The sequence below is a fragment of the Neophocaena asiaeorientalis genome, unplaced genomic scaffold, assembly GCF_003031525.2.
Source record: "Neophocaena asiaeorientalis asiaeorientalis breed wild unplaced genomic scaffold, Neophocaena_asiaeorientalis_V1.1 scaffold489, whole genome shotgun sequence".
Classification (NCBI taxonomy): Eukaryota; Metazoa; Chordata; class Mammalia; order Artiodactyla; family Phocoenidae; genus Neophocaena; species Neophocaena asiaeorientalis.
In genome coordinates this window covers 1,018,470-1,041,467 of record NW_020174791.1, presented here as the reverse complement: position 1 = coordinate 1,041,467, position 22,998 = coordinate 1,018,470, and the positions used below count along the sequence as shown (strand labels likewise).

The following is a 22,998-nucleotide window of genomic DNA, read 5'->3' as shown; positions in this document are numbered from 1 at the left end:
ACCCTCCCGAGCCTTTGCCACTTGCTGAAAGGTGCGACCCTATGGCTCTACCCTCTGACCCATGTGGTCTTGCAGTAGGAGAGGCACATGAGAAAAGGGTTGGCAGGTAACAGAGGTCACCCCTCACTCTCTCTAGCTGCCCACCCACCCCTCCAGTCATGCCACATGCACTCTGGTGCTGTCCCCTAGGGCAGGGGTCCCAAACTTTCCCATAAAGGGCTACACAGAAAATATTTTAGGCTTTTGGGCCACACCACTCAACTCTGCCTTTGTAGCACAAAGGCAGCCTTAGACAACATGTAAATGAATGGACGTGGCCTTGTGCCAATAAAACCTTATTTACAATGTCAGTCAGTGGGCGGGGCGTGGCCCAGTTTTCTGACCTCTGCTCCAAGGCCTTGCTACGCTGAATGTGGCATCAGCGGCCCCAGGAGCAGGTGAGATGCAGGATCTCAGCCCCTTGGGTGGGAGGCCGGCTGAGTCAGGATCTGCATTTAGCACCATCTCCAGAGGGAATTTGTTGCCATAGGGGAGAGAAGAAGCAGGGCTGTCCAGGACCAGCCTCACAGTTGCACAAGGAGGATGCCTGCCCTTAAGGAGAGAGCAGTTAATGACTGCCTGTATTCCCTGAATAAACCTTCCCTGGGATCTTTTTGCAGATGAGGAAACTGAGGCAAAGCGAGTGTGTCCGTGTCCTGGGGCACAGGCTGGGGGTATAAAGTTATACAAATGTGTTCTCAAAGGTCTGGAGCCCAGGAGCCAATGGCAAGGTGTCTTCAGGGCTGCGCTCCCTCCAGAGGATCCAGGGACGATACCTCCTTGTCTGCTCCAGCTCTTGGTGCCTGCAGTCCCTCGGCTTATGGCCGCATCCCTCTGGCCTCTGCTTCCATCTTCACGTGGATTTCTTCCCTGTTCTCTCTGTGTCCCCTTCTCCTGTATGCCTTATAAGGGATAACCAGGCATTGCTTTGAGGGCCCGCCCTGGATCTAGGATAACATCATCTCCAGATCCTTAAGTAATTCATTAAATCTGTAAAGACCCGATTTCCAAATAAGGTTTTATTCTGAGGTTCTGGGCGGACGTGGATTCTGGGGGGACACTGTTCAATCCACTACAGAAAGACCAAATCACGTGTCCCAGTGTCAGCTGTCTTGAGACTGGTGAAGTGTGCGGTTAAGACTGTGCCTCTGAGTGCACGGCCACCTCCCTGTGTGATGGCCCAGTCGGGGGACTGGCTGAAGGGTGTAGGGTGAGGGAGGCAAAAAAAGAAAAAGAGACTGTGGCTCTGGAGTCAGCTGTGAGGTGGATCGTGATTTTACAAATGTAGGGGAGGCTCTGGGCCTCCCGACCCTAAGTGACCCCCTGGCGTGCCTGAGTGTCACAAAGCTCAGAAGGTGTAGTAGCTTCCTGGGGCCCCCATGATACTGTCTCACAGACTGGGGGTGTTTAAACAACAGTTTATCCTCTCACTGTTCTGGAGGCCAGAAGTTGAGGCCAGTGTTGGCAGGGCCGTGCTCCCTCTGAAGGAGCTGGGGAAGCATCTGTCCTGGGCTCTCTCCTGGCTTCCAGTAGATCCTTGGCTTGTGGCAGCATCACTCCGGTCTTCTCCCTGTGTGTGTCTGTGTCCAAATTTCCCCTGTTGACAAGGACTCCAGCCATACTGGATTAGGGGCCACCCTCCTCCAGCATGACCGCATCTTAACGAATTACAGCTGCAACGACCCTATTTCCAAACAAGGTCACGTTCTAGGGCAGTGAGGATCAGGGCTTCAACATCTGCATTTGGAGTGCGGGGACACAGTTCAGCCCCATAATTTGGAGCAAACCCTGCTGCCTGTGAGTGGGGTCTCCCAAGCTCTCTGTGCCCCGCACCCCACCCTCCCTAAGATCCCAGGTCTGAATGGGCAGAGCTTGCCCTTCGGGTTGAGGAGGGACAGAGCTGAGATTTGGCTGAGAAGACGGTGCTGAGAAGAGTGAAGGTAGCTGGATGCATCCGCTGGGGTCTAGATCTGGCTGCCGTGTGACCGTGTTAGGCCTCAGTCTCCCTCCGTCTCCTCATCTGCAGCACTGGGTTCTCAAGTTCAAGTCTCCAAAAGCAAAGGAAGTTCTCAACTGAGGAACTTGCCCCCAGATGTGGCCAACCCAGGAATGGGACAGTGTTAGTTGAGGCTAATGTCAGGAGACGTTATCCAACGTCAAGTCCCTTTTGGAGGCTGCAGACAGCAGAGTGCATGTCATCATCCCAGGACCATGGTTCCACGGCCACTGGCCAATGCATGCAGAGAAAGGACAGTGGTACTCCAGTGGGCTATTCAAGGGAGCAGCTAAAGCACAGGTCCGAAGAAAGCCTGCTTGGGTTCGAGTCCCGTGTTTGCTGAGTCTCAGCTGTGTGTGCATAAAGGGTTAAGCTTGCTCAAAGGAAATTTCTTTTTTTTTAAATTTATTTATTTTAATTTATTATTTTTGGTTGTGTTGGGTCTTCATTGCTGCACGCAGGGTTTCTCTATTTGCGGCGGTGGGGGGAGGCTGCTCTTAGTTGCGGTGCACGGGCTTCTCCTTGGGGTGGCTTCTCTTGTTGCCAAGCACAGGCTCTAGAGCACATAGGCTTCAGTAGATGCAGCACGTGGGCTCAGTAGTTGCGGCTTGTGGGCTCTAGAGCGCAGGCTCAGTAGTTGTGGCGCATGGGCTTAGTTGCTCCACGGTATGTGGGATCTTCCCAGAGCAGGGCTCGAACCCACGTCCCCTGCATTAGCAGGCAGATTCTTAACCAGTGCCACTAGGGAAGCCCTCAAAGGAAATTTCTTGACCCCACCTCCTGGGAGGTCACCTCTCAACCCTTGGAATGTCCTGCCTGATAAGAGGGTCTTTGTTTACCTGGGACCTTGGACAGGGCACACAGTCTATGCTAATAAGGGGATTTACGGTGGGGGCCTTGGGCTACTGTGTCGGCTGACCTCTGGACGGGCTGGAAACCAAGGCCAGCCACATGTGGGAAGTCAGCCATGTGGACGTTACCAAGCACCAACCAGGAATCTGGACAGCCAGGCTCAGGGGATCTTCACTGGCCAGCCATACCCCATGCATGTTGTCACCATGGTCACTGGGAGGAATCAGTGCTGTCCATGCCTCCACTGGCAGGATGACTGGAAGCTCCTGGTCTCTCCTGGACTCTTCCCGTTGCTGACTTTAATCTGTAGCCTTTAACTGTAATAAACCGTACCTGGAGTATAACAGCTTTGTTCAGTGCTGTGGGTCCTTCTAGGGAATTATTGAACCTGAGAGTGGCCTTGGAGACCTCCCAGGCTGCACTGTGCAACCTCCCTGTGGAAACGGGGAGCATTTTTGTGCCCACTTCATGCGGTGGTGCTGAGCTACATGTGAACTAATTCACTGAGAATCACGGGTGGCATCACTGCCAACAAGAGTCACTTCACTGCATGGATTGGCTCGGCGGCCCATGAGTCAGTCCTGCACCCCTGCCCTTAGCCCCGTCTCTGCTATTAGTGAGGATGGGGCTGGAGGGAGAAGAGGGGTCATAACAGGGAAAGGACCATATTTCTCACGTTGCAGCCACAGAGGGTGTCATCTCCGGATGTGTCTGACCCACCAACCTCATGCTACCTCAATGATGGTGTCCGGGGAAGTCAGTTCAGATGGTGCGACGTGGGTTTGAGGAGTGGACACCCGTTTCTTGTCGTTCACGCATTTCTCCTGTTAGCAGACAGCCTTAGCACCTTTGATGTTTGGGTCCAGATCTTTCTTTCTTATGGGGCCATCCTGTGCATTGTAGGATGTGTGCTGGCATCTTTGATCTCTACCCACTAGATGCCAGTGGGACCACCCCCATCCCCTGTGCCTTCTGACATGTTCAGACATCTCTGGCTGAGGACCATGGTGGCAGCCTGGCTCTGAGGTCCTTATGGGGTGATTCCTTGAGGTGTCAGCACAGCTGTTTCCTGGGTGAGCCTGTGTTCTCTCCACTGACGTCCTGCCCTGGGCTGGAGGGACTTCCAATGGGTCGACACATCATCTCAACAGAGTCTTGGCTTCAAGCATGTCCATCACTCACCCCGTGGAAGGCTCTTCAGGGTCACTCAGAAAATGGTGTCTTCGTGACCCCGCCACCAAGCAGGTGCCCTTGTTTTTCTGTGAACGCCCCAGTTTTAGAAGGTACATTTTCCCTCAACAGCCTGCCCCCCACCCCCCAGGTGGCCGACTGCCTCAGAAAGAGCCCCTCATCCTTGGGGTGTCTCTTCCTCAAGAAAATGGGGCCGGCCTCTCGCCTGTCCCGCCATGGCTGCTGAGAGCTTCACCATGTTCCCAGAGACCATTTGTCAAAGATGTCCTGTGCAGTCAACATTTTGCAGTGTTTGTGGAAAAGGAATGGTCTCTTTGCGGTGGAATTGGCATTGTGGGCACTCACTGTCACCTGTCCAACACCTAGAGACAGACATTCTTGGATGCATTTGTCAATGGGTCTTTGTTTCCGTAACGCAGGCACACGAGAGCCCTGCTTTGTAAATGAGCCACTATAAACCCAGAAATGCCATCTCTTTGCCTCAATTCCAGGCCCTTGTTCCTCCCTCCATCCAAGGGTACCTATCACGCCACCCCTCCAGGACTAGAGGGAAGGTCCTGCAGTGGTCCTGCAGTGGTTGGTTCCTCACATGGACAGTTAATTCGGCTCCATTTAGTAAGAAATTCATCCAGACCAGAGATGGATTACCAATTTCCCCATCAATCTTCAGGGTCTGATCTTATTACAAACCACCACAAATATAACCATAAAAGCCCTATTGATTGATGCAGCGCTTGGTAATCCATCTGTCATCATCCATTATTCTGGGTATAATTTTTCATTATCTGCATGGCAGCTGATTCCTAGCACATTAGTATACAGTGGCAATTACCAGGAGCAGAAAGAACCCCTAAATTAGCAGGAACAATCACACCTGTCAGGAAAGGGAAGCAAGACTCCCCACACAGCTTGCTCTGTGCTCTGGAACCATGTCTGAATGGCAAAGAGTTTGAAGATTAATTCAATATTGACCTTGGAAGGTGGAGAGGAGAAAGTGGGTTGTTTTTTCCCCTTTCTTAGGGATCTAGAGTGCATGTTCCCTTAAAGTAACCACCTTGTCAACCCAGTCACAGCCCACCCAACAGCTGGCACAAAGCCTATTTGAGGATGGCCTTGCCCAGGATCAGTAAAGTTTATGGCACAGATGTTCCTGTCTGTGTTATTTAATGAGCACCAAAGACCTGACCAGAGGGAACAACTGGTGTGAGTGTTGAAGGTGTGAGTGTTGAGAGAAATTATTCAAGAAGAAGAGAAGTTTGGAGGATGCCCTCTTAAGAACAGTCCCATTTGTGGCAGGGAAAGCCCTGTCCGTAGACCAGTGGAGTAAGGTCTCTCTCAACACAAGGATTCTATGATCTGAACATTTTTTTAAATTAATTTTTATTGGAGCATAGTTAATTTACAATGTTGTGTTAGTTTCAGCTGTACAGCAAAGTGAATCAGTTATACATATATATATATCCACTCTTTTTTAGATTATTTTCCCATATAGGTCATTACAGAGTACAGAGTAGTTCCCTGTGCTATACAGTAGGTCCTTACTGTCTTTTACACAATGAGGTTCCTTTTCAACCTAATGGAAAAATTGAGATAGACACGTAACTGAATTATTTCTGAGGGCCATAGGAGGGGCTCAATTGGTAAGATTCTCACTGATCTTCACTCTCCAGAAAATCAAGGATCCTGTTATTGAGTATCACAGAGTGATCTATTCTCAAGCTGGCTTCACATGGACATACCCAGTAGGGCGAAACTGCCCACTGCTGGTTGTTATGGACCCACTTGATAAGACAGAGGCTTGGCTGTATTTGAAATTACCTTGACAGTGGCCAGTGAAGGTCTCAGAAGACTGTAGACCTTTGATTGTAGAGCAGAAAGGTTCTACAGAACCAAAAGTTGGGAGTTTGAGTCCCGACTTTAACCAACCATTCAAAAGAGATTCTATACTTCTGTATAGTTGATTAGCAACACCACCTTCAGCTATTCACCTAAATCAGGTTCTGCAGACTATAGCCCATGAGCCGAATCGGGCCATTGTATGTTTTTGTGAATAAAGTGTTATTGGCACACAGCTATGCTTATTGGTGTGCCATTGACCCACGGCTTCTCTTATGCAGGGTTGAGAAGTTGCAACAGAAACCATACTACCCGCAAAGCCTAAAATATTTACTATCTGTCTCTTCATGTCAAGGTTTGCCTACCCAGGATCCACACAAACTTAAGGGACTTACAAAGATGGGGAAACAACTCCTGGCATTTGGGGAGGCCTGAAGGATAGGACAGATGCTTGAAACACTACCCAACTTTCTTGAGTGGTTCTATTATCTTCTTAGGAGTGACCTCCCAAAGAGAGGAAAAGGATGAGGCATCCTTACGGGGTTTCCATCTTCCAATCTGCTTCCTACAAATATCATTCTTACCACGTGAAGACCCGGTCCTTGTTCAACCATCATGACTGTGGGGTCTGTGAGGTCTTCTTGTAGCCATCGATTCCTTATGTCTGGGGCCCAATGACCCATCAAAATGCATGGGCCAGGCGTGGAAGCACAAAGCTGTTTGTTTGCTTTGCAAGGAAAGTATGTGAGGAGCAGTAAGGAGTTTGCCTCTAACCAGTTTTGTTACCAAGAATGTGGTTACAGATTTGTTCGTCTGAAGTTCGATGTTTGATTTTTCCCTGGAACTCCAGTGTAGAGAATTGCCTTGTGTCCTGGCTCTGCAGGATAGGCAGTGGATTAAATGGATCATGGGTGTGAAGACAGGTGTAGAGAAGTCTTTCTAGATAGCATAGCTGTTATATTATTCTTGTATTTCTGCCCAGATGATCCTAGCTGCTTATTAACCTACATATCATTTTTTTCCAAATTTTAACTTGGCAAGTCCTATGGAGAAATTTCACACAGAAGGCAGGAGAAGGACCTCCAGAACAAGGCAGATATTGGAATTATGTCATTACCTTTCTACCTGCTCCCCTAGTTTTTTATTCTCTACTTTTCAGATATCAATTTAAGAATATGCCACACAGCTGCTCTTGTAAGGTACTGTGTCAGGCATTATGTGTGTGGTGGGGTGGGCGTGTAGGGGTGGATATAAAGATGGTGAAGATTTGGCTCTTTCTTAAGGGCCTCAAAGATTCATGAGAACCTCAGGCAAAGGGCTGGTCTTCTATTCTTGCAGTCGTCAGTGAGGGGGTCCCTTGAGCCAACTGTCTTCCCCTCTGGGCCTCAGTTTCTTTCATCCACCAGAAGGAGAGAATCAATGCTTTCCCATCCTCACCCACAGAGGGATTGGGAGAGAATTAAACATCTAAGATACAGCTGTTCATGGAACACTTCCCTTCCAAGGACTTTGGTCACTGCAAATACTCAACTCAACAGAAGAATTCCCTGGGTAACAAGATGTGAGGTCAAAAATCCGGTGATGGCCTGGGCCTTCTCTGGCCCTGCAGACATTAGAGCATGGACCACAGAGTGCCCTGCTCTTCCAAGGGAACTCTCAGTGCCTCTAGCTGGGCTTGGCCTGAATTTGGACAAATCCCTCCTACTCCTGTCAGCTCATTCCCATTCAGTGTGCTCGTTTACATTCCATAGATGTTGAATTGTCCTGACCTAGAAGATGGCATGTTTAGCCCAAGAAACAATGGTTTAGTTCTTGCCGTGGAGTTTGGGGGTGTGACCTGCCAAGATGGCTGGGAGGCTTTTGGAATGAGCCTGGAGCACTCCTTAAGAGATCTATCTATGGAAGGGGTGGTTAGGCTCAAGCACCAGCCTCCATAAGTTAGAAGATTATTCTCCCCAAGAATATAGAGGGTAGAGGTGCCAGCCTCTCTCTTGGAAGATGCAAGGACCCCAGATCAAAGCCAAAACTGAGATGAACAAAGTCTGAGCTCAAAATCATACAATACTACTGCTCTTAGTATGGGCTTTGGGACCAGCACATTCTATATGCCCCAAGGAATTTACACAAACTTGCCCAGATGATTTTCACTTCCATAATTTATGATGATTGTATCTGCCTCTGAGGGTTGTTGCCAGGAATAAATGGGATGATACATACCTGACAATTGCTAATACTTGTTGAGCGTACTTGTGATCACCATCATCACCACCACCATCATCACCATCACCATTTCCATCATCACTATCACCATCAGCTCACCACCATCATCACCACCATTCACCATCATCATCATCACCATCGTCACCACCATCAACCATCATCACCATCATCGTCATCACCATCATCACCACTTTCTCAACATCACCACCATCACCAACTCCATCATCAATATCACCATCACCATCATCATCACCATCACATCACCATCATCATCATCACTACCACCATCACCATCACCATCACCATCATCATCATCACCATCGTCACCACCATCAACCATCATCACCATCATCATCACCACCACCATCATCACCATCATCGCCATCACCATCATCACTTTCTCAACATCACCACCATCACCAACTCCATCATCAATATCACCATCACCATCATATCACCATCATCATCATCACTACCACCATCATCATCACCATCACCATCACCATCATCAGCCTCCTCCCCATCACAGGGAGCACAGACACAGGAGGAGCACATCCTCTTCATGACAGCATGGCCATCTCTTGACTGGACCAGAAGGATTGTGTAGATGGAGGGTGAGGGAAGACTGAGCAGGCATCTTTCCTGGTTGTCCATTAAACTGGACATCCATTTCCACCTCCCTCTGCCAACGAAGTCTGAGTTGGGTCTCAGGGAAGCTGGTGAATACATAGAGATTACTGAGGCAGCTGGGCACTGCATGGTGAGATTGAGGGTGGTCCCTATTGGCATAACTAGCTTTCAGCCCCACTGGCAAGCTGATTTGGCAGTCTTAGAGGGAAGGCAAGCCGGCTCAGAAATTTGTAGTACATGCCACATATTGGGCACAGGTACATGAGAAGCCATTGGCCAGAACCAACAGTGAACACTGCCACTTAAAAAAAATGTGCACCAGGGCTTCCCTGGTGGCGCAGTGGTTGAGAGTCCGCCTGCCGATGCAGGGGACACGGGTTCGTGCCCCGGTCCGGGAAGATCCCACATGCCGCAGAGCGGCTGGGCCCGTGAGCCATGGCCGCTGAGCCTACACGTCCGGAGCCTGCGCGTCCAGAGCCTGTGCTCCGCAACGGGAGAGGGCACAACAGTGAGAGGCCCATGTACCACAAAAAAAAAAAAAAAAAAAAAATGTGCACCAGAGAATCTGTTCCTGAGGCTGGACACCATGGCTGAGTTAGTCAAAACTGTCACTGACTGGCATGCAATAGGTGCTTAGTAAATTATTCTTGAATCAATGGGTAAAAGAATGAATGAAGGGAGGCCCATGGCATTCATGGATTTTTCTCGTTTTCCAAGTGGTGCCTACCCTGTGGACTCAGGAAGGGAATTCCTTGGGACAAACAGAAATAGCCTGGAAGAGAGGCCGCCAGGAAGAGAAAGCTTGTTTTCTGGTCATGCCAACTTTGAATCATTTATTAACAACTCCCCCCATGAGGATCATATTTGGTAGAGAGGTAACACCTGTTTGTGAGACTGTGTCCTTGAGAGGCCGCCAGAAAAATCTTACACTCTGAAACCCTCCACACTGGACCATGCACACACAGTGTTCTCACCCCAGGACATGCCAGGTTCTCAAGTGTGATGGGTAGGCCTCTGCACATGGATGTCTGGAGTGGAGAGAGACAGACGCCCAAATGGCGGAGGTGAAAGAACATGGGGAGTCAGCACTCCCAGGGGGCAGGGTGCTGCCACTTGCAGGGGTCTCTGCAGAGCCCCTCACAGCCTTTGGCCCCCAGCTCCTCAGGTGTGGTTCTTGCTGACGGGAGGAGGGTGGGGCCAGAGCCCTGGACCTTTCAAGTGTCCCTCACTGACCAGCAGATTCAGCCCTAGTGTCCACATCCCAGAGAGGATGTAACAGATGAATTGTCTGGAACCTAGCCAGGGAGGGGACAAGAGGTGTTACCGGCCTGTCTTTTCTCTCTCCCTCTGCATCTGTGGTTGATGAAAGATGATACAGGAGGAGGGGGGCAGAGGAGAGAGTTCCTGTCCTCTGCCATCCTGGTCCTCACGTGGGGTTTGCAGACAGCTCTCGGTCAGGGCTCTGGCTGCTTCTGGAGTGGCCAGTCCTGCTGTCCCTGTCCTGCCATTTCCCCTGTCCCCTCCCCCAGCCACGTATATACACACACAAGTGGAGACAGAGCCGCGAGGCCAGACTGCAGATCCTCTTCTGGGACTTCAGGAAGCATCTGAGGCTGGGCCTGGATCTTTTATTCCCTGGAAGCTCATCTGGCAGTGAACTTCTTGGAAAGTATTCTGGAAAGGGGAAGATGCTCCCCAGTGATCCAAGTGCCTGAGTCTATAAGGGTGTCAACATACATGTCTCTCTTCCCCACCTTCCCAGTAAATCCTGGGCCATCCTGGCTCCTCCTGGGTCTGGCCAAACCCTGCTCCCACTTGCAGGCCAGCTGCCCTGGTGCCCAGACTGGAGGAGCAGAACTTACCCAGGTTGGGAGGAGAGAAAGGAGGGGTGACAGTGCTTACCTGTGCCAGGTGAAGGGCTCGGCAGGTGCAAGAAAGGACACGGCTGCCCAGGGGCCGGGTCATAGCTCAGGGACTGAGAGAGGCCAGGCTGGGGCTTCCCTTCCTGGGCTCCAGGTGAGAGCAGCCCCAGTACCCACAGCGTGTGGCAGGCCCTGTCAACGTGGGCCCCCTGCCAGGGTGTGTGCACATGATGGGACCCGGGATTCAGAGCCGGGTTGATGGGACAGGTCGCCACACCCCCATTCCTGGGCCCCTTCATCTCATGCCCCTGGTTTCATTGCCCCCCTCCCCCTTTCTCTGTTTCCAGGTTTGGCGGTCCATCAGATCATCACCATCACCGTCTCCCTCATCATGGTCATAGCTGCTCTGATTACAACTCTTGTCTTAAAAAACTGGTAAGGATCCTCGGCCCTTCTGGCCTGGAAACGGGGATCAGTAGGGGTCCCCGGGGAAGCACGCACAGAAAAGTCCTTACTTTTCAAACGCGATCTCGGCTCACAGCCCAGGGAATTGTTTCTCTGTTTGGGATGGAGAACAGCACGCAGCTCCTGGTCTGCTAAACCCTCTCACCTTCGCCCCGGGCAGCTTGGCTGGCTGGTGAGGGTGTCGCTCCCTGACACTGCCCTTCTGGTGGCTTTCTCTGCAGCAGGACACGAGCCCGGCCTCCTTGACTTGGTTCCTCAGGCAGCACGTGTCCTGTTCCCAAAGCCCATCCCTTGGATCCCAGTGCCCCTTTGAATGTCACCCTCCCAGCGCAGTTTATCCTTATTTCCCACCGGCAGCCTGGGTGGGGTCCCTGCCTGCCCCTCCTTGTCCTGGGCTGTCCTGGTCTCTTTCTCCTGCCTTCTTCTCACAGCCGTTCTGTGTCTGCTGAACTAGGTTACTGCTTTGCTCCAGGCGGCCTGTCTTTGCCTACTTCCTCCTGGAAATTGGCCTACTTTGAGGTTGGCCTTGGCTGGGTGTACACACCTGCTACACCCCTGGGAAAATCAGGGAGCTTCTGGCTAACCCTGCTGCTCGCATGCCTCCCAGGCCCCTGTCTGCCTGCAGTCACTCCTCCAGCAAACGAGGCTCCTGTTAACATCAAAGCTGAACGGCCCTTGTAGAGTCATACGCCCAAATCATCCCCCTGCTGACCAGTGGTAGGAAGTCAGACAGGCTGATGGGAGGGAGCTGCCCTCCCATCCTTCTGTTACCTGGAGCCTCCAGGTAACAGAAATGCATGGAAATGCAAGAGAAAGCCAGTCTCCAGGATTAGAGAGGGTGGGGAGGGGAGTGGCATCACCCAGAAGAGACCAGCAAGGCCTTGACGCTCCTGATGGCCGGCAGTCCCAGGACCCGGGGCATTTTCTGGGGCAGATGACAAGGATAACTGTGAGCTCCCAACAGGGCATCTTGGGCAAGGCTGGCTGTCCAGAGAAGGGGCTCTGGAGCCCTGGACCACAGGGATGTTTAGCGGGTCCAGTCCCGCTGGCCATCTTGGTGAGGGAAAGCCCCTCCCCCAGAGGAGTCCTCGGACTTTGTGACTTTGTAATAGGCAGGCAAGCTTCCTCTTGGTTTGCCCACACTTTTGGGTTTACAGCAAACCCTCAAAGAGTCCTTTGGGAAGGACGACTCAGGGCGGTGGATGAGTGGTTCCATGACCTTGGGGGTGTCCCCTGGCTTTCACATCCATCTTCTTACCTCCATTTATGGGTGGATCTTCCCCACCAGCAATCAGGATTTCTCTCATTGGGAAGACGAGGCAGGAAGTTAACACAATTTATGGGGAGACGGGCTCACACTCCCGCCCCTTGCAGAGCCCCCTCGCTTCGCAAAGGCTCTGAGCATGAATGGGGGGGAAAGGAGGAGAACCGGTGTCCTGATGAGGTGCCCCCCGTCTCCTCCTCTCTTCCCTCCTCTGTGGGGATAGCGCTTCCTTCCATCCTTGTGAACTTGCCCCTCCGGGGGTCGGGAGGGGTCCCTGCGTACCTTCTCCATCAAATCCCTTGGCCAACAAGGGTGGGACCCCCGTGTCTGGTCTACACAGCGTCTGGAAGCCTCTGTGGTCCAGAAGAACAGGGAATTAAGGTGGGTACTTCCCGGGGCACAAAGCACAGTTCTCTCCATAGGTCCCGATGGTCCAGTTTCATTTCAGACTTGTGAGCCTGGGCAGAGGAGGGGCTGAGGATAAGGGTTCCCCAGTTTTAACTCTCCCCAAAGATAATTGCATGGTCCATTCCAAATGAACGATGGCCACCCCGACCTGTGCACATGGCTTTCCCCATGGGCACCCATCACAGTTTCCATCCTATCCAGGTGTTCCTGGGGAAACTGAGTCAGCGCCTCTGCCCAAGCTGACATTCTTTGGCCAAACCAGGCCTCCACTCTCCGATAACACAGGTCAACCCCTTACCTTCTAATCCTCCCAGCAATAATGGCCGCATTTAAAACTCAAATTTTATTTTATTTTTTTTTTGAAAAAAGAGCTGATTGCTTGATTGTGGTTGATCTTTCTGAAGAGGCTAGGAATTACCATTTAATATTAAATGGTGTATAATTCATGCCTGGAGATAAAGGTTCCACAGTGTAAGCACTGGAGGTGTTTGAGGGTCTCGGCGTCTGCCCATCCCCCCACCCCCACCCTGACTCCTCTCTCCTCCAGCTGCGCCCAGAGCGGGAACCCTCGTAGGAACAGCCACCAGCGGAAGGCAAACCATCAGGAGGAGAGCTGCCAGAACCTGACGGACTTCACGACCGCCCGGGTGCCCAGCAGCCTGGACATCTTCACGGCCTATAACGAAACCCTCCAGTGTTCACACGAGTGTGTCCGGGCGTCTGTGCCCGTGTACACCGACGAGACGCTGCACCCAGCCGGGGAGTACAAATCCACGTTTAACGGGAACCGGTAAGCACAGGCTTGGGCCAGACCCGGCCGCTGTCCCCTCCTGGGGATGCAGGGGCTGTTTATCTGTGTCAGGCGGCCTTCCCATCTCTTTGTGATGGTCCAGGCAAACACAGGCAGCTAAGTTTGCTGAGAAGAGACCAGAGGGGCACAGTAGACGTAAAATGGTGCTAAGACATCCAGCAGCCAGGGTTCACTTCCAGACCCCTGCGCTTGGTGGACGGACTTGTCTTACCCGGCCCTGGATCCCGCATGGCGGAGGCTGAGCGGGCATTATGGTGCAGAATCCAAAAGCCAGCCTCACAGTCTCAAGCCTCCCAAATGTCAACAAATCACGATTGGTCCCCTCCCCGGTCAATATCTCTGAACCCCCATCACTAAAATGTCAGCAGCAAATCTCGCAAAGATATCAAATACCAACCAGACTCCCGGTTATTAAACACTCCTTTTTATGAATCATATGTAATCCCTCAAAGAAGACATGCCTCTAAAACCATCCCTGGGAATATTTAAGAAACCCTTGAGTCAGCTTCTGAAGGTTTATCCAGAATTAGATTAAAACATCAATAGCTATTTTTTTTTTAAAGGGAGCACACACTCATGCATCATTTTGTAAATTAAAAGAAAAAAGAATTCTCCAATAACTTAGAGATCTTAGGAAGAAATGAGCAGGACACCAGGCTGACTTGAGGGGCCCACAGTCAGTGGCAGGAGTGGCGGCTGGGGACACTGCCCAAGGTGCCCTACGGGGTTTCTCCCAGAACCCAGGTCGAGGAGACTCGGGGGGACCTTCAGCTGTTGTGCCCGTAGTTAATGTCACTTTGTCCTGTCCTGGAGAGCGAGTGGGTGTTCCTTAAACACCCTCTGCTTCTCCTCTCCTTTTGTCTCCACACCAGACTCTGCCGTATTGTCTATCTGAGATGCTCCCTCCCCAGAGGAGGAGGGTGGAGAAACCTCAGAGAGCAGAAACCTCAGGACCATCCTTCTAAATGACTTTGCTTTTACTCGACAGCATTTGGGGAGCTCGTGGGTTGCACTCCAACCTTCCAGAAGGACGAGTTCACAAAGAATTGGCAAAAGGATTTTCAAACCATTTCACTGAATGCGTGTGTGCCTGTCTGGATGTAAATCCCGGCCAACCAGTGCTTCAGGCTTTGGGGGAAGAGGGGGAAGGGAGTGGATGGGTCTTGGTGTTTCGCTGTGTCTCTCGCTGCCCCTATGTCATAGGAGAGCCCTGTCCACGTGCAGGGTGGGCATAGCTGGCTGGTGTGGAAGCGCTGGAGGGAACAGGTTCTTGCCCTGGGGCTGAAGGTGAAGCTCTGTTGGTTCTCACTGGCCTTGGGAAATGGTAGCTCGGTCTCAAAGGGGATGAAACACCTGGTGGCAGGGGGCGTGCGCGTTTTAGGCATCAGGCCCTGCCCTCTCTAGAATGTGCAGTAAAGTGGGTAGAATCTCTGCCCTCAGAGGCAGAGACCCTGAGCTTTGCCTTGTCCTGGAAATCAAAAACTGAAATCTGGAGATGGTACCACCGTGGGTCTCAGCACCAGATTCCTCCCATGTGTGGATCCCTCAGGCTGCATGTCCTCCGAGGCCTTCCAGGGTAGAAGGGAGCCCTGGGCAGCATGGGGAGGGGAGGCCAGTGGGTCCAGGCCGAGCATCACCTTCCTGGGATTCTTTTCGACTCGAGAAGCCAGTTTTCTGCCACAGGTCTGAGCTGGCCTCGTTGTCAGGTGTTATGTACCAGCCCTGGTGAGCCCGTTTTTCTGCTTACTGCAGACCCTCTTCTTCTGATCGGCATCTTATTCCTGTGGCCTTTGTGTCTGAGAAATGGTTTGAAATCTCCTGCTGACTGGCCGAAGGCTTTTTTACCTCCTGGGGGCAGGGCAGACGCCATGTGTCTGTTTTATGGTACGTACCTCTTTTATTGGACCTTGATTGGTTTTCCCTTGGCCTCCCCTTTCCCACCCCCATCTCGCCTCTGGGATAACTGGGAGCCCTTCTGGACATGACAGGTGAAATTCCAAGGGCATCACCGTTCTGGATGCAAACCAGAGGGTTGGGATTGTGGTCTCTCTGCTGCACTCGTTAGAAATGCCCCATGTCCTGGAGGAAGGGAGTAACAGACTCAGGAACCCCCTGCTTGGCACCCTGGCCATTTCCGTCAGTGCCGTTCCATCCCCTAGGATGGCCTGTAGGGCAGGGAACACCAGTTCTGGAAACAAGCTACAAGTAAACCTCTCATTTCCCGCAATGAGAAGAGATCAGGGCCCCAGCCAAGTGGACAGACGTCATGCCTCCATCACATCTTTACATGGCGGGGAGAGGTGGGAGAACACAGAGTGGAATTAAAATACAATTTTGAAATATAAGTATAAGAGATAAGAAAGACAATGGTAAAGAAAGAAAGTGAAGAGTTGAGACATCTACTAATTTGAAGCCAGGGACCGGTACCAAAACAGGATGAGTTTTCCACGCTCTGCTGGATAGGAACATTTGGTTTGCTTTCAGTGATATTGACTTTGATGCTCAGGTTAAATTGCTTTCTTCTGTGCCGAACCTCCCAAACACGCGAGCTGCTGGGGGGAAGAGCATCTCACCCCGTGACTGCACATTCTGGATGCACAGTCAATAGAGGCGACCAGGGTTTTTGGTTTTTTATCGTTTTCTCTTCTGATGTTATAGGTTTTTCAAAGGATGACATCTGCTCATCCACACAGAGCATCTTTTTCCCCCCAGATATTCCTTCTAAGTGTGACGTCAGATTCCTGCCAGGAGCAGGGAACCCAATTTCTAGGCTTATTGATATTTAAAAAATTTTTTTCCCTTACTTTTGCTCATCTTCTGATACGGGGACTGAGCGGAAAATGCCATTGTCAGAGTCAGGGGAGGGCCTGGGGCAAGGGTGGTGTCTTCTTGGGGTGCACATGGGACCCTCAGAGGCCTCTGCTTGCAACACTTAGCTGGGGTCCCGGGGCCCAGCTGCTTTGAGAAGCAGGTGTGAATCAATCAGTTCCTAATCCCAGCCCTAGTGAATTGCATCTTTGCTCCAAATCAAATCTCCAGCCCTCACTTCCTGTCCCAAAGCCAAAATGATCCACTTAGCTCTATGTTCAGCTGATGGATGAAGGAATATGATGAGATTAAAAGGGAAAGTGACCCTCCCCACCCAAAGGCCTTTGCTGAGATGTGCAGGTGAGGCAGGTAAGAGGAGGTCTGTTCCCAGCATTCAAGGGCCAGATGCCCTGGGCATGGCTCATCCACCAGAAATTTGTGACTTTGCCTGGATATGATTCCTCATTAAGGCCACGGGTGAGCTCCCTTTGGAGTTCTGACCAGGCCAGCGATGGGGAGCCTGCCCGTTAGCTGCGGAGTTCCTGCCTGCCTGATGACGCCTCTGCAGGGCGGCCAGGTGGGCACCAGCATCTCTGTAGGGATTTCAAAAATGCATAAACGCATAAGGCATTGACCTGGGAGATGCCAGCTGTGCGCATCAAAGACCTCTGCTCTCTTCCTCCAAGAGCTGCAGGCCTGCGGCCCTGGAGGTGGACATGCCTTCCACTCCAGGTAGCACCAACCTGGGGCGGGGTGGGGACAGTTCCCTAATGGGACATTCACATGGCAGCTCACTGGAGCACTCTTGATGTCTAGAGACTCATTCGGTCTTCTCAGCAGTGCATCTTACAGAGGAAACTGAGGCCCGGCGAGGGGAGGTGACTTGCGTGAGGGCAGTCAGGTTGTAAGTGGTAGGGCCACGTGACCCCAGGTCACCTGGCTCCAGGGCCATGCTCTGACCACCGGTCAGAGAGCCTTGACTGCCATCCCCCGTGGATGCCTCTGCCCCATTGTGTCCCCGGCCCGACCCCAAGTGGGAAGAGGCTTGGGTCCAAGTGGGAAGAGGCTTGGGTTGTGGGAGATGAGGGTGGGCTTTCCAGCTGCCTTGGCATCCCTGCTGGGGACACTCAGCCTGACTCTGCAGGGCAGGGACATTGCAGGTGGGAGGCCAGCCCCCGAGCCTCCAAAAGCCTGGGCCGAGGACCTCCTCATTCACATCGGAATATGGAGCCACCTCCCTGGCTTTAAAAGAAAATCAAACTGGGGGGGAAAAGGTGCTTTTATTCACGTCTTTGCTCCAGAAGACCTTCCTGTCCCATTAGCCTGTTTCTCTCTCCAGCAGCATGGGGCACAGAAGGAGTGGGGTAGGCTCTCCCCACGTGCCACCCTAGATGGCCCCGGGGACCATGTTCTCAGGAAAGTGTCTGGACCCCACTTCCCAGCTCCGCCCGAGGAGCTATTTCAGGACCACCCCCATCTACAGGAGGGGGCACCTCTGTGTCGGAAGAGTTCAACCCACTCACGTGGATCTCAGGTGGGCAGTTTGGGGAGGTGAGAAGAGGCGACGGGACTTACTGGGAGTTTGGCCACGCTCAGACACCGTGCCTGCAGACTCGGGGCAACAGCTTCCTCCAGCCGTCTTCTCCCGCAGACACGGACCAGGAAGACCCCGCGAGCAGCCTTGTTAGTCCTTGATAAATGCTTCCACATCCCTTCGCTGTGTCTCGGACGGATGGTTTATCACACACTGGGAGGAAAGCATTTGGATTCAAAGTATCCCTGATGCTTACAATTAGTGCGTGGACATGAAGATGGAGTGGTGAAGAGCCAGGAAGACGGTTCAGATTTACTGGGGTTCTTATTGTCCCTTAAATAAATAGCAATTAATACGAAAGCATTCAATTAAGGTTTAAGAGCCAGCGGAGATATTTATCTCTTGCATAACTGTTAAGCCTCTCCAAATGCATTTTTAATGATGCTACAGCAGTTTGTTGCCGCCGCGTCTTGCACGCACACGCTAACCCACACGTACAGCTGGGACCTGAGCCCTGCCCAGTGCTCGGGTTTGTGCACACAGGTGACCCAGCCTGGGCAGAAGTTAAGCCTGTTTGCCTAGATTCAACCTCTACGAGAGATTCCGGCAAACTCTTGCCTCAAACCCCCTCCGTGGTGGAGCCTGATGGAATGCTCTGGACGAGACAAAATGAGGTGGCCTTTCCTGCTCCGAGGAAAGGGACCTTGGACACACACCTTTCATTGGCTCTTGGGCTAATTTCCTGTCATTTTTCACGTAGCGAGTAAACTTCAGAAAACCTCATCAGTGTTCAGATCTTTCTGTCTGCCAAGGCCACTTCATTCCGAACCCAGCCTGACAAGTCATAAAAGCTCTTGCATCTGAAGCAAGTGAGAAATAAATCATGTGTTATTATTATTTTCAAAAACACGCCAAAGATATAACTAATAAAACAAAAAAAAAAACAAGAAACGCACCTGAGCCTTCCCACTTTGTTCTAAAAAATACATTAACGGAATATCCAGCTTCTGTAAATCAAAGGAACGTTTTCTTCAAAGCAACATCCGGACCCTCCTGGAAACCATTCTCTCCCCAAGCTGAGAACCAGCACCAAGGAAACCGGTGGGGAAGGAGCTTTTTTCGGGAAGTGGAGAAACTGACTAGAGGCTCCACGCTCCAGGAGGCCTTGCTGCCTTCTGCCTGTTCTCTTTGTTCTGCAAAAGCAGATGCTGATCTTTAAGCCCAGGACCCCCTGTGTGGTTCGCAGCCCGGGGTGCCCAGGAGCCGAGCATCCCCTTCTGGGCAGCAGAGGGCACTGGTTTCTCCCAAGTCAGAATTCATCCCGGATCCGATCGCTCAGATCTCTCAGCAGCCACAGCTTTGCTTTCTGGCCCAGAGTCTTGCCTGCACACCCTCGCCGGGTACACAACCTCGCCGGTGCCCTTCTCCAAGCAGGACGCACCTCCCCCTCCCGCCCCTGCCAGGGTTATTGCCAGGCTGAGAGGCTCTTGCTCTGAGCCTTTGGAGCAGAAAAACCCGAGCCCTCCCCCACGAGCTGAGTGTAAGCAGCAGGGTTTCAGCTGGAATGTAGGGCAGGCCTGGAAGATGGCCAGGTAGCCTCAGACCCCTCCTTCTTCTTGCAGGGGACAGTCACCTCTGCAGGAAGCCAGCACTGCTGTTCCAATGGCAACTCAAGGCGCAGAGTTGGAGCCATCGCTCCCTCTCTCTCTCTCTCTCTCTCTCTCCTTTTTTTTCATCCTGAGATGCCAGATAGAAGCAGATGCTGGAAGGTTTGGAAGAGGCTTGGCCCCCATGTGGCCCAGGAGCCCCTCCATCCATCCTCCCAGACAGGCAACATGTGAAGGTCATTCCAGGCAGATAAGGGGATGAGGACAAAGCTCCTTTCACAGAGATGCCTCTTCTCTGAGTTTCATCCGGTGTTGATTTTTCTCCCCAGGCCAGGCTCCAAGCTGGCACCTGGGCAAACCTAGGTGGACCTGGCAGGCACCCTGTGACACTTGGGTGATATGTGACATATATATGCTCAGATACAAACCAGTGCAGGTCGTCCTGTGCCTGAGGAGCCATAGAACCGATGCTCTAACAGAAATGAAACAGAGAACATGTATAGGAAAGGAGAGGGTATCCACAAAGGCCTCCCCAGGGAGGTGACCGTCAGCAGAAACTTGGGGGGAGATTTGCGATTTGAGGCCAGGGTGCCACCTGGAAGGGGGAGAGGGAGAGGGAGAGGGAGGGATGGGGGAAGAGGGGGCGGGACCTCATCCTGAAGAATCTGAGGAGACACTGTAGAAGCACTGAAGACTTTTAAGTGGCAGATAATATCTGTTTGGAAAAACCCCTAGGAGACACTAGCCCCAGGGAAGGAGCAGAAGCGGCACCTCCCTTGATCTGTCTGGTTAAGGTCACAAGAAAGGACAGGAGAGCAGCCCCAGGCTACAGTTCTCAAGGAAACCTTCCTTCTTAGGGGAGGAGGCCCTGTGGCTCACAGCCCCACCCTGGACCCGCTTGAGGGTGGAGAGGGCGCGGTGACCTGCTGCTGGGACAGCGGGCAGCAGCTCAAGCCGGAGACTGTCCCAGCACTGGGCAAATGGTCACTAGGCCCAGCTTTTAGTGTCCCCATATTTTTTCAATGTATTTTTAAAAATTTTAAAATTGTAGTAAAATATACAGAACAGAAAATTGATCATTTTAACTGTTTTTAACAGGACAATTCTCTGGCATTAAGTACATTCACAATTGCTTTGCACAGCCATCACCACCATCCATCTCCAGAACTCTTCATTTTCCCAAACTGATTTTCTGTCTCCCTTAAACACTAACTCCTCCAGCCCCTAACACCCAGCATTCCACTCTTCATCTCCATGACGACTCTAGGGACCACATATAAGGGGGGATCACATAGGATTTGTCTCCACATTTTTTTAACTTTCAAAAGATTAGAAAGGGGCTTCCCTGGTGGCGCAGTGGTTGAGAGTCCGTCTGCCGATGCAGGGGACACGGGTTCGTGCCCCGGTCTGGGAAGATCCCACATGCCGCGGAGCAGCTGGGCCAGTGAGCCATGGCCGCTGGGCCTGCGCGTCCAGAGCCTGTGCTCCACAATGGCAGAGGCCACAGCAGTGGAAGGCCCGCGTACCGCAAAAAAAAAAAGATTAGAAAACAGATAGACATACAAGAGGAACATTCCTCTCTGTTTTAACCACCTCCCACCCCCAAATCCTAGAAAGCGGAGGAGGCGGGAGGGGCCAGGGCACAGCTGGAATAATGCTGCCGAGAGTGGTCCAGCACACATCTGACGGGATGTCCGTTTCATCACACGCGATGACACCCCTGCTCACAGCAGGGCAGGCCATCCCACAGGAGATGAGTAGATGCCCCATGTTGGCCTCCTGGAGTTGCCCAAACAGGTGTCATTTAGAGGTAAAAGGCAAGGCAAGGTGATGAGCAGGGGCCCTGCCTTCCTCGTCCAGACTGGGAGGGGTCCTGAAGAGGGAATGGGCACCGCCACCCCCTCCCCACGTGGAATAGACTTTGGCATGCCAATGCCCTTGGAGAAGATGACGGAGTCAGTGCTGACCAGATGCTCTCCTGCGGGCTGCAGGTGTGTCCCCCCACCTGGATGCCCTTCAGCCCTCTGTCCTGTCGAGGATCATCCAGGGGGCTTATTTGATTCAGGAGAAAGAACCCTACCCCCTAGTCTCTTTCAAAGAAGGGTGCCATGACCTTCTTCTTTATACCATTTGAGGGTCTGCATTTCCTGCAGTGTGGGTGCAGGTTAGGGCTCTGAGTGACAGCAGAGAGAGGCATGGCCCCATCCTCATAATGGAGCTGCAGCTTTGAGCCAAAGCCCCTCCGGCCTGAGCTGTGGGGCGTCCCGACTCACCTGGCCGTGCCTGGGATGGCTGTAGTTCTCTGAGTCCCTGGGGGATGCTGACTTCGGGGTCTGTCACTGAGGTAGGGTGACTCTGGCGTCCCCACTTTGCGAGGTGGCACCCCAGGCTGGGCAAGAGCCACCGGCTTCTTTGCAGCCCTCTGACCTGGCCTGCAAGCACGGTGGTTCACGTTCTTTCTGTCTCCAGCAAGATCACCTCTTGGGGAGATCCGGGAGGTGGTTTTTCTGACGCAATCCATTAGCCTCTCCTGAGTCCCAGCCTCAGCGAGCGTCCAGCTGAGCAGTGGATTGAAATGGACTCCACTGCTTCCCATAGCCCCTCTGTAGAGCTGGCGGTTCCTCTGCCTGTGGTGGTGGGAGCTGAAAGGGAGCAAGCAGGATGCTGGATGCATTCAGTCACCTGCAGGCCTGGGGTGCCACACCCCTTGTAAGTTAATGCTGGGGGTGGGCCCAGCACCCTCTTGTGAAGCCCAGACCCCCCTCCCACGCAGGCAGGAGGACCACTCCATCAGTTACCGTAGTTAACACGAGGTTCCCCCGCCCCCCGGGATTCCTAGCATGTGTACCAGCCCCTGGTGACCAGGTCCAGTGAGACAGCCTTGGCATCCCCAGGACACTTGGGTGTCATTAGCCAGGGAGCTGTGCACCTGGGTCTCGGTGACGGAGGCTCAGAGGAGTTGCGTAGACACCTCCTGCCCTCAGCTCGCTGCCATTTAATCTCTCCTTGTTTTCTTTCCATGCAGGATTCCGTTGGTGAACCTGTAAAAAAAAAAAAAAAATTACAAATTACAAAAAAACACAAAACCTAAAACTAAACTATCTAAGGGGAGTGTCCCCACACCTACCACTTCTGTTTGCCGGTGGGGAACTCACAGAGCAGGACGCTATAGGCCAAATATATTTTTATAAAAATGCCGACGCCTATGGGGAACTGCCTTCTCCGAGAGCTTCTTTGGGGAACAGAAAGAAGATGGTCCAAGAGAAAGAGCTGGAGACAGAGAAAGGGCAGGAGGACACACCGGAAGCTGGGATTTGTACTGCGATTTTGAACCTGTGCCAATAATACCATTATGTGCCATGTACTGACCCGAGAGACTTGGTGACAAAGCCGAAGCCAAGCAAACCACGAGGAGAAATCTTACAGAAAACAGGAGTGGGCATCTCTTCCGATAGAGTTGCTATTTCTGGTTAAT

The 22,998-nt window shown here is 52.2% G+C and overlaps 1 protein-coding gene across 1 annotated transcript in view; it reads left to right on the top strand.

The window, feature by feature from the left end:
- Positions 1-22,584, top strand: part of AJAP1 (adherens junctions associated protein 1) — a 61,495-nt gene extending 38,911 nt beyond the window's left edge. The window contains exons 2-5 of the mRNA XM_024760328.1: positions 10,974-11,061; positions 13,311-13,553; positions 15,327-15,458; positions 22,549-22,584. Coding sequence (XP_024616096.1) covers positions 10,974-11,061; positions 13,311-13,553; positions 15,327-15,399 — 404 coding nt within the window. The 3' untranslated portion in view covers positions 15,400-15,458; positions 22,549-22,584. The remainder of the gene's footprint in view (positions 1-10,973; positions 11,062-13,310; positions 13,554-15,326; positions 15,459-22,548) is intronic.
- The last annotated feature ends 414 nt before the right edge of the window (positions 22,585-22,998 follow it).